At 39.9% G+C, this 12148-nt stretch overlaps 1 protein-coding gene across 1 annotated transcript in view; it reads left to right on the plus strand.

The window, feature by feature from the left end:
* The window catches only part of AKAP13 (A-kinase anchoring protein 13), a 2349678-nt gene that overhangs the window by 2095676 nt on the left and 241854 nt on the right, over positions 1-12148 (plus strand). Inside the window, exon 22 of the mRNA XM_044078370.1 lies at positions 7512-7760. Coding sequence (XP_043934305.1) covers positions 7512-7760 — 249 coding nt within the window. The remainder of the gene's footprint in view (positions 1-7511; positions 7761-12148) is intronic.

Consider the following 12148-nt stretch of genomic DNA (forward strand, 5'->3'; position numbering starts at 1 on the left):
CATGAACATCAATGCTAGTCTTAAATTTACATTTCCACAGTAGCATCAGCAAAACCCGTCAAAAACTAGGTACCCTTCATAGAGCAAAGAAATTCCTTACAGATGTAGCCAAGGTTACTCTAGCTACCACTTCACCTCTTACCTTCTCTCCTGTATGGTGCCCCTATCATGACCAATCTAAAAGCTTCACTTAGTTCTAAACTTGAACAGCATTACAACAAAGTTTCCAAACTTGCTTGCAAAAAACCTTACCAGACCCACCACTGTTTAGCACTTAAAAGACTTAACTGTCTCAGTTTTCTCACCACCTGTCTTATACCTATCTCATATTAATCCATAAAACCATCTGTACCACATTTTCCTGCTGAGCAATTAGCCTCATACCCCACTTCTGGTCTGTCAAATTGTCACCTTTGGTCAAATGGCAAACAACTGCTTACCATCTACAAACCACAAAGGGGTGCTGGGGTCAGGCTCTATTCCAGTAATGCATATAGAACTTGGAATAAAATTCCTATAATCATTCCAGTCTGTCATTGTCCATGTTGGTGTGAATGACCTGAAATGTACCTCCCCGGACTACATGAAAAGAGACATGGAAGAGCTCTCTGATCTTGTAGCCCAGACAGGTATGACCCTAGCCCTGAGTAGCATTCTGCCATTGCCCATAATGATATCGCAGTACAAGGACAAAATGATTGACTTCAACAATTGGCTAAGCTTCTGGTGTCATTCTAAGGGGATCCAGTATCTGTCTGCTTGGGATGACATGGTCGACGGACCACAATGCTTTGCCACAGATGGCCTGCACCTGTCACCCCTGGGATTCTGGATACTGGCTAAGGCTCTTGCTGCCCCTATAGTGCCTTTTTTAGGCAAGGTTCAAATAACAAATTCACCACCATAACAGGAACAGGCAAGCAAAAACTGAGGGTAATGCTACTCAATGCTAGAAGTCTAAATCTCAAAATGCACTCACTCGAGGCATTCCTTAAAATGGAGAGCATCAATATCTGTGCAGTGATTGAGACCTGGTTCAAGGCTGCAGAGAGCACCCCTGCACTACCAGGCTATAACTCATACCACACGTTTCGGCCATGTAACCTGGACCGAAACACCAAAGGCGGAGGTGTGTCCATATTCATTAAGAATATCCACAACTCCTGGCTAGTTGCTCAGCATAATGCATCCAAGGTTATCCAAGTGCAACTAACTCTGGGCAAAACTGCAATCCAAATTGTAGCTTGCTACAGATCCCCCACCATGCCCCAGGATTCCCACTTCTCTTTTCTTGATGTACTGGAAAATATTAGGGTTCAGCCAAACACCATAATAATGGGCGACTTCAACTACCCCACCATTAACTGGGAAAACTACTTGTGTACCAACTCCTTAGCACAACGCTTTCTGGAATTCAATGCCCTGGATCAACTTATCCACACCCCTTCCAGGGGCAACAGTATCCTAGACCTAGTCATTACCAACATGAGTGACCGGTGTTCCACACCTGAAGTCAACTCCTTGTTGGTCTGATCCAACCATAAGCTAATCACCCTTGATATCCACATCCCGCCTCCACCCTGCATTATGGAAACCACAGTAAAAAAATTCTCAAAAGCCAACTTCATGCTTCTTAAGACAGAAGTGGTGAACTTCATGACACCCATGCAGATGGACAATACAGTTACAACTGCTGAATCCTACACAAATGCACTCTATAAGCACTTCCAAGAGTGCATGGATCGTGCTATCCCAAACAGAACCAAGACGCTATCCTCCAAAAAAAGGAAGCCAATCTGGTGGTCCCCTGCCATAAACAAACTGTACAACAGAAGGAACAAACTGTTGCAAAAGAGAGTAAAATCCCATGAGTGGAGGAGCTCCCTGGTCAGCCTCAGTAAGAAGCCGAGATCCCTTATGAGATCCTCCAAAGCTAGCTATGAAAACAAAATCACCACTAATTCCAAGAACAACCACAAAGCATTCTATAGCTATGTCAAGAATCTTGATGGCAACACCCAAATCTGCTCTGAGTTACAGCACAAAGGCAAGAAAATTACAGAACCAACTGATATTGCCAACATCCTGGCAGATAGGTTCAGTGCTAACTTTACCCCCCTCTCACCCCCTAAAGGGCCCATGTCTATACAGGAAGAATGCAGAGTCCCTGTAATCACAACTATGCAGGTAAAAGCTGCACTCTCTAAAGCCAAAAACACAGCATCCATGGGATCGGACAACATCCCAGGCTGCGTTTTACACGAACTTCAGAACGAACTGGCTCCCCACTTAAGCACCATGTTTAATAATAGCCTCGCATCAGGCTTTGTGCCCACTGAATGGTGCACAGCAACAATTATCCCACTCCACAAAGGGGGAGCCACCACTGATCCCAGGAACTATCGACCTATTAGCCTGACGAGCCTGGCCTGCAAGGCTATGGAATGTATCATCATGGAACTCATAAACAAAGACAGTGGTAACCTCCAAACTCTGGATCCCACCCAGTTCGGGATTGTGAAAGGCAGATCACGCCTCCTGAACCTGATTGACTTCTTTGAGGCAGTCACCAAAGCTGTAGATGAGGGTAAGGTGGTTCACACAGCCTATCTTGACCTCGCCAAGGCTTTCGACACCATCTCCCATTCTGGAATTATAGCTAAACTCACTAAACTAGGTATAAATCGCTATGTCACAAGATGGGTTGCCATCTGGCTCATTGACAGAACCCACACTGTAAAAGTTGCAGACTCCAAATCTGACCTCAAAGCAGTGACAAGTGGAGTACCACAGGCTTCCATCCTGGGACATCTCCTGTTTGGTATCTACTTCTCTGGAGTACAGGCTAACACAGAAGGCCTCTGGCTAACAAAGTTCGTAGATGACTGCAAACTAGGAGCCATAGTCAAGTCCTCAAATGATGTGGACATCCTACAGAAGGGCCTCGCTGAGACAGATGCCTGGTGTCAGAGCCATGGCCTCAAGCTCAATGCCAAAAAGTGCAGTGTCATCCCCTTTGGTAAAAACTCTGTACCCATGAACTACCACAGAGGCAGCAATCTACTTAACACCAAATTTGTGATAAGAGGCCTTGGGGCCCAGGTGGACAGTAGTCTCTCCTTTGATAGTCACATCGCCACAGTAGTCAGGAAGTCCTTCTACGTGGCACACCTCATCATAAAAGGGTTCTCATCCAAGAAAAAAAGAGGTCATTGTTCCCCTCTACTCGACACTCATTAGACGCTTTATAGAGTACAACGCCCCTTTTGGAATGTACCTCACAAGACATCTGCAGCAGCTGGAAAGGCCACAGAAGTACCTCACAAAGAGGATTACTGGCCTCAAACAAATGCCCTATGCTGACCACCTCAAAAAACTCCAGCTTTACTCTGTAGCATATCGCCTACTCTGAGTTGATCTCTGCCTAACATATAAAGCTATGTCAAACCCAGAGCTGTTGGACATGCTACACCTAAAGAAATGCCAATGCCTCCGAGCTACATGGTCTAGGGACCTAAACCTTGTCACCACAATAAACAGGACATACTGGAGGGATAGATTCCTGTCCCAGAGACTTCCCATACTCTGGAACAGGCTACCCATCTATGTTAAGCAAAGGTCTTCTTTAGCACTCTTCAAGAATAATCTTGATGAGTGGATGGGAAATAGGAAATGCACCCCAGGGATCACTTCTGTGTCTCTGCTTGACAGTGGCACAGGAAAATAACTTTCTTGGGTGGTGTAAGCCAGGGAACCTTGTTGGCTAGGCTTACGTAGGCCCTTGGGCCGATAGCCTAGTACCTACCTATGAACCTTTGAACCTACATCTTTTTAAACCATTACAATAACACTTTTTCTGCCTGGCTTTGTCCCTGACACCCATTCGAGAAATAGCTTCTCTTAACCTGAAGAAGCGTAGCACAGCTACGTGAAAGCGCTTGTGTGTTCCTGTTTCCAATAAAGAAGCTTTCTACAACAGTGGTCATCTCCGTGTGGTGTTTCCAGTGGATTTTGTCTGTCCCTTCTCTTAACATCCTTCATCACCTTCTTTATACCTTCCTTTAAACACTAAATCACTTTACTAGTTTATCCTCATATAATAATTCATTTTATTGTAGTACGTACACTTTTGTATCTACTTCTAATTAGAACAACCAAATTACTATTCCATCACTACTTCTCTGTTAACACCTGCTTATTCCCTTTATTACCTCACCGTAGTGCATTTCTTAAATTACTCCTACCTATCGTATACACCACTCTCCTACCTGTAAATTCTCAGTATGATGCTTTACATTAATGTTTGTGAATATCAATACAAATGTTATTATACTAACTACTGTGCTGTGTAAACACTGTAACTACATTATAACATTTGTTGTAAATATTGGTAGCATTTAATTTGTTACCTGGGAGCTTTTCTCCCTGGGCCTCCACTAAAAAGGACACCTATGCCCAGTTGGACTTTCCTGGTAAACAAATGTCAATGAATAAATGTCAGTTGTGGGCAGAAAATAGTGTACCTAGCAGAAACCCACATGGGCTCAGGAAGCCCAGGCACACGTTGCACAGAAACCATCCTAGCTGGGAACCAAATTAGGGACCCAAGCACTTTGAGATAATGTCACTAACCACTGCTCCTGAACCACTGACAGTTACTTCCATTTAAACTCTGGAGGAATACATATATGTTTATTGTAGAGTATGTTAGGGGAAAATAAATCAAGATTCTGTATCACAAGCAGACAATGGTAATTTGAAGTGGAAAGAGATGATGAAACGGGAGGAAGCTCAAGAATATTATAGCCATAAAGTAGCAGAAAGTATTCTAAGAAGTAAGCCAACACGGGAATGGAGAAAGGAGATTCTGCTGATAGGGATGACTGCAATTAAGGATACAGACAATAGGCAAGGGGGGCTGGAACTTATTGTAAGAAATTGCCAAAGAAACCAAGGTATTGGGAGCAAATAACTAGAGAGAGGCAGGTAATAGAATGGGGAAGACACCAAGAACATATTTGTACTGCAGGATAGAGAGTGACTTTCCTATCAAGGATTCAAGGATTGATATGAGAGTATAGGCAAAGAGAAATAAATAGGTGGGGTCCTAAATGAAAGACCAGCACTGGTAGAGTTTTTAGTAGAATCTAGAATAGAAGTTGCATTAATAAAGGAGTAATTAGTAGAGCATATAATATTGCATGATAAGTATAAGAATCAATCAGAGAGGGTAGAATGGATTAGGAAGAGAGATTGGATAAGCAAGTCACAAATAAACAGTGGGGATATATGTATGTCTCCAAAATATGCATTGAAGTCTGAAAGATTCAGAATCTTTGCTTGGAAGTGTTTACATAGGTCTTTTTATTTCCCAAGTAGACTCTAAAACAATTTTTCTTCAGGTAGACAGCAAATGTTGGAGGTATGATGGGGGAAGAAAGAGCTAACTGGGAACATATTTTCTGGGAGTTGGCAGACGTTAAAGATTCCCTGCAGACTTCTCTGTCGGAGATGCTGGGTGAACAAATTGGTGTAACTAAGGAAATTATTATTTTTGAGCTATGATACAGAATCAGAATTGCCTAGACATAGTAAGGTCTTGCTGAGTCCAGTTATGATGGCTGCCAAAAAAGCAGTTACTAGAAAATGGAAATGAAAGTCTAAACCAGCTTTACTAAAAGTAACGAAGATAGTAACAGAGATAAAACAACTGGGATTGGGATCTTTAGAAAAGGGGAGGAGCAAGTTACATACAAACAAATGGGAATTGTGGGATCAATACATGCAGAGGAGGAACCAGGTTTAAAAGAAGGCAGGAATTGAATGAGCTATGAAATGACTGACAGTGACTGGATATATTATAAGTGAAGTATAATGTTTGCAGCTACAGTTGTGCTGCCATGGTTTGTAATGTATAATGTTTGCAAATTAGATTGTGTCTGTATGGTTTATTTTCATTTTAATAAACGTAAGACTGCCTGTGTCATACATGATAACTTAATAAAGATGATAATTGATAAAAAAAAAAAAAAAATGTTTCTGTATCACAAAACAAGTAAAGCCAAACGTGGGAAATGAATGATTTTCAATGAACATGATAGTCATGCAAAGTATTCTGGAGCTTCACAACTTTAAAGGATTGTAAAATTAAGACAGTTTTTACTGCTTCCACATTGGTAGATCAGGAATTGATAAGAATGTTATAATTTTGAAAGCTGTTTTGAGATTGTCTCCTGAGATGTTTCAGTAACTCTTTCTGATGTAGTTATTGTTATCGGTGTTACAGATTCATTTGAGATGCATTTGTAGTGATTTTCTCTGTTGTGATTATTCAAGAGCTTCAGTTTGTCCAGTCTGCAGTTGAAGGGGTGGGTCAATCAAGCATTTATGCTCTTAAAAACTGAGGAAAGCTGTGTCCTATGGGGTACACTACTGTGGATGTGACGCACATTAGAAAAGGACAAAAATGTGTATTAATAGAATAAAAAAGTGACTTCAACTATAACGACTCAAGACATCCCTGTAGAAGTTGCAGAAACAGGTGTTGAATGTAACAGTGTCAAACATTTTGAATAACATTTTAAAAGCCATTTTGTGAGAAAAACACTGACGGCCTCAAATTGGGTAAACTGATTACGTATTACAGGTAAGGCATGTCTGTACAATAACTTGACTAGATTGACCGTTTCTGCACGGGAAAATAATATGCTGATAAATACATCAAAAATTAAGCATATGAGATTTGTGAGACATAAATTGAAAGGCGAATATTTGCTACAGCACACAGTGGTTGTAACTGTAGACTCATTTAAGGACCTGGGTATATGGGTAGATTCAGCTATGAGTTTTTCTAATCATGTCACTCAATTGGTTAATGATAGTTACAGAACTGTAGGTTGTATAAAAGGATTTATAAAGTCTAGGAAATCAAAAATAATGAAGTCATTGTTTGTTAGTTCCATTAGACCCAAACTTGAGTATGGAATAACAATATGGAAACCTTATAAGAAAACAACCATGGGTAAACTGGAGAAAGTACAGTGGAAATATACCAAGGGCATCCATGGATTTGAAAATTTAAATTATGGAAGATTAAAATATCTGAACTTGTACAGTATCTCTTACAGGTATTGAAAAGATCAGACAGCTGCCTCTGTGAATGTTTGGGGTTATCAAAAAGTACTAGAGAATCACCAGACAACCTATGTAGAAGATTCTATAGGAATGAGAAGTGTATTAACTGGTTCTCTGATAGAGTAGCTGATGCTTGGAACATACAACCTAATTACATTAAAGCAAGCACTAGTTTAGATATTATTAAGAACAGCCTGGACACTTATTATGGGAACAAGTGTTTTGGTATATTGGCAAGCTAGAAGGGCATTAATGCCCGTGCTTGAAACATTTGTATGTATGATGTATGTATGTAAAAAATATTACCCTTTAATACTGAAAAGTAAATGCAGACCTTTGTTGTAATTAGCTCGTGTTTTTGTCTTATTTTTATAAAGAAAATGAAGAGGACTATGAAGCCCTGACCAAAGCACTAAGTTTGCTAAAGGAGGTGATAGCAGCTGTGGACAGCAAAGTAAATGAATATGAAAAGAAGAGCAGACTTAATGATATATATTCCAAAACAGACAGTAAGACCATTATGAGAATGAAAACTGGACAGATGTTTGCCAGACAAGACCTGATTCGGAGGAAGTTAATCCATGATGGACCTCTTATTTTGAAGAGTGCGACAGGAAGACTAAAAGGTAAGTGACAGTGTCAGACTATAGAGCAAAATACCTCTAAAGCAGTTGCCTTAACTGTGCATAGTATTCATAAAATAATTGTATGACATGCTTTGCACAGGTGTGGGCTGAGGTGTTTCATTAGGCATACTAAAACTGTACGTATCTGATGATTTTACTACCATTCAGTCATATTAACACCTGTGCTGAACTCAGGTCTTTTCCTTGGCCTGTTGTATGTGTCAGGTCATTCTGCTTTCAGTTGCTGGGGGTGTCAGGAATTATAAGGGGATCTGAAACAACTATTAAAATGTGTAGGTAGCTTCCTAGGAGGGGAAAGAACAATTTAAAAGGAAAATGTTGAGGATTACATTGTCTAAAGATAGACCAGATAGAAGCATGAGATTTTGTCATTTACGGTTTCAGTATCACAGCCTCCTTATTTCTTTAAAGAAGTACTCCTCCTGTTTTTAAGCCTTTCTTGCAAAGCGGTCTAGTCGGTTCTTCTTTTGGTGACAGTACTGCAAACAAATTTCCAAGGGGCCTGAAAACTCAGAAGGGCTTAGGCAGACTTCCAACTTTTTTTTTAAACCTTTTGATGATTTCAGCTGTGTAGCAGTATAGCTAGTGTGCAGCCATTTTTTTTAATGTCTTATAAAAACGTTATGTGCATTTCAAAAACTATATTTTTGCATGGAAAATAAAATGCAAAATTAAAAGGCAAAAAGAGAATGTTGATGCAGTTGGTGATCATGTTGCTTAGTTGTGCAGGCACAAAGAGTGATGTTTATTAATTGATTAAGTGACTCTTTGTAAGTGAACTTCTGAATATAGTTTGCTAAAGCTCGCCATTAAATATCAGTGGTCTTGACTCTAACATCTACACTAAGTAAGCAAAGCATAGGTTCATATGTGTGTACTAGGCTAATGGCCCTGGAGTCTTTTAAAAGCCTATCCCATAGGAATACCCTGGCATCGTGCCACCCGACCTTAGTTCCCAGAGCCTATGTCGAGTAGAGCCACTGGAGTGATCCCCGGGGTGAATTTTCTGTTTCCCATCCATTCATCAAGATTTCTCTTGAAGTGGGCCAGTGAGGCGCTCCACTTGACATGTATGGGAAGCCTATTCCATAGCATGGGCAGTCTCTGGGTTATGAACCTGTCCCTCCAACTTGTTCTGTTGATTGTGGTAATGAGGTTGATGTCTCTGGAGCATGTAGTGTGGAGGGATTGGGATTTCTTTAGATGTAGATGTTGATACACTTGACAATTCTTGCATCCCTGGTACAAACCGTAATTCAAGGCATATCATGCATACTAAGGAAATTGAAAAACGTTACCACCATAAACATTCCAGTTGAAAAATTAATTATTGAATTGCATCAGACAAAGTCAGTATAGTTTGCAGTTGGTTTCTACAGTTAAATTGAGATCTTCAAGCTAAAGAACAGAGTGAGTTTATTTCTTTACTTTCTCACCCAAATTATGAGACCTTTATCACTTGTTTATATTAAATAACAAAAGTGAAACCTTTTATAAATAAATTAGTATACTGATTTTGCACTGAATGTAATACAGTTCAAATCAGATATTGCACACTACTACCCACATTACATTCATGACTGGATGCATTGTGGGCTAAGATGTCAGAGCAGTCTAGAATGTATGTTTCCAGTCTTTGGCTGGTGAGGTTCATGGAGCTAAACTCTGGGGTTCACATAGCCTTGATCTAGATGCTTCTGTCAGAGATTCCCTCTTTTGTTGACCCATTCAGGACATTATCTAAAGCATTCAGAAACAAAAGAAAAGCTGCCTATATGTCCTTGACTTGTTTCAGCAGCACTAGCTTTTAACTGAGACCTTCTAATAAAAAGTAGGTTAAACACTAACAAGTAAAAATGAGAGAGAAAATAGACATGAGAGTTTTACCACTTTCATAGTACTTGGGTCAGTTTACTATCACAATCTTGAACCAAGCAAACTTTTTTTTAAACGCCTTTATTAAATTATCACTTGTGATGTAGACACATTTAAATTTATATTAAATGAATCAAACTGTATTAAGTTAAAATAATAAGTTAAAATTACCAAACATTGTGCTTCACATATATTCCTATATGTCATGTAACCTAAGCAATATTACATAAATTATTCAATTCCTGCCCCCTTTTTTTAAACAAGTAACATCTTTGTTAAACCATCACTTACAACATACATTTATATAAATGAAAACAAGCCACACTGACACAATCCTAGTTGCAAGCATTTTACATCACAAACCATAATGGCACACTCCCATTTGCAAACATTATACATCACTTATAATCTACTCAATCGTTTTCAGTCAGGCATTACATAGCTCATTTAAGTCCTGCCTTCTTTTAAACCTCATTCCTCCCCTTTACATGTTCCCACAATTCTTATTTTTCCTATGTAGTTTGCTCCTACCTTTTTTTCCAAAGATCTCAATTCCAGTTGTTTTAGAAATTCAAAATTCCTACACCATAATATCTAAAGGTCAAAGTACTGAAGACCGCAATATCTACAATTCTTGAATACTGAATCCACCAACTAGTGTGGATCCTGCAGGGGTTTGGACCTAGGAATGAGTAATAACATGGATTGTGCATGGTGGCAAGTTCAGGAATCCGATATTGTGGTCTTCAGCATTTAGGTCTTTCTATGTCGTGGTGTTAGGATTTTGAATTTTCAGATTGTGTGGTTCGAGATTGTGATAGTAAACCCTTGGGTCATTCCTGTCAGTTGAGTCTTCATCCTCTGAAATCATTTACTATGTTTGCCACTCTCCTTTACTATGTTTGCAACTTTTGAGTTTTAACTATTCTGTTTTGACTGTCTTAACTAAGTGGGTTGGTCATTTTGATTTAATGATTGCTTTTAGGTTTTGGCCTTCGTTGAAGGTTGGGCGTCGGGCTGGCAGCTTTAAAATCTACTGCCAGTCATTAGCGGACTGGAGTTCCGCTGTGGCGACCCCTAACCGGGAAAAGCCTAAAGAAGAAGAAGAAGGTTGCTTTTAGGTTTTGAGATTGTTCTGACTTTCTTTGAAATTTGATAGTTTTTATTTATTGTTATTTTACTATTTTAATCTTCCTGCTGTTTAATTCCATTGCACTTGTATTTTGTAGTGTATAGAATGTTTGTAAGTAGGTTTATAATGATTTTGTGTCATGGTGGGGAGCTGCAGCAAACATGATTTGTATGTGTTTTTATTTGTACTTTCTTTGTGGTATGACATGCCATTATAGGTTTTATAATTGTGCATAGCAAGATTTTAAGGCTGTGTTTGTGGTTACTGTGGCTTTGAGAATTCTGACTACAGGGACCTTCCATCGGCCTGCTGGGGACACGATGGCTATATCTCAGGCATCTGTCTGAAGGATATGGTACCGGTTTCTCAATCCAGTGCTAAAGCATGTGGAGGAGCATATATATTTCCAACTTATAGACAAGAGAAGCAACATCATGAAGGCCTTTTATGACGTAGTTTCCTTGAAGTGTTGGCACTTATAGACAAGAGAAGCAACACCATGAAGTCCTTTTATGACGTAGTTTCCTTGAAGTGTTGGTATCCCTTGAAAGCACCCACAGTATAATATCTACAAGGAGTTACACTCTCTATCAACTGCCACATGGTCTGCAATGCACAGGGTATTATGTAAAGTGTGTCAACAGGCCTTCCAGGCAGTGTCCAGTGTCCATGACTTCCACATCGATTGTGTGACTTGTATCTGACGTGTGTGCAGGGAGATTTTACTCAGGGTCATCTTATTGGTGATGCTAGACATATCCTAGAGTCATGACAAAGGACTACAATAAGAAATACATGGACCACTGCAGAGAATGCGTACAACTCCACCATGTCACAGTATGAATTATTTTTGAATGTGGAGTCTGACTGCTCAAAACTCGCTTTTGCTATGTAGGCATCAATGGTGGTGTAGTGCATTATGACCCTGAAACATAAATATTTGCAGTGTGTGTATTATTACTAAACACATTGCTACTCAAACTGATACAGCGGTGAAGAGACTTTCAGAAGGTAGAAGTTCCAGTGGCAGTAGTGGACAAGGTGGCTGAAGAGGAGCCTTTGGAGGAGCTGGCTGCATGGATATGGGATGGTTATGCGAGGAGGAGGCAACATGGACTTGAATAAGCATTACATAAAACTTTAAAAATTACATATGCATTACTACACCCAGGCTGCACTTTTCTGCATAGATAGGCTGCACTGTGCACTAGACACCAGCTAACCAGGTAACAGAGTGCTGAGGGCAGTGCATGGTTGTCATATTGGAGATGGCCACAATGACAGCTGTTAACAACAGGCAGTGTTTGTTGAAGATGTGTGGGTGGGTTAATGCTAAGTGTGACTGTGTAAGTAATTGATG

Source organism: Protopterus annectens, chromosome 7.part0, assembly GCF_019279795.1.
Source record: "Protopterus annectens isolate FY-2018-M chromosome 7.part0, PAN1.0, whole genome shotgun sequence".
Taxonomy (NCBI): domain Eukaryota; kingdom Metazoa; phylum Chordata; order Ceratodontiformes; family Protopteridae; genus Protopterus; species Protopterus annectens.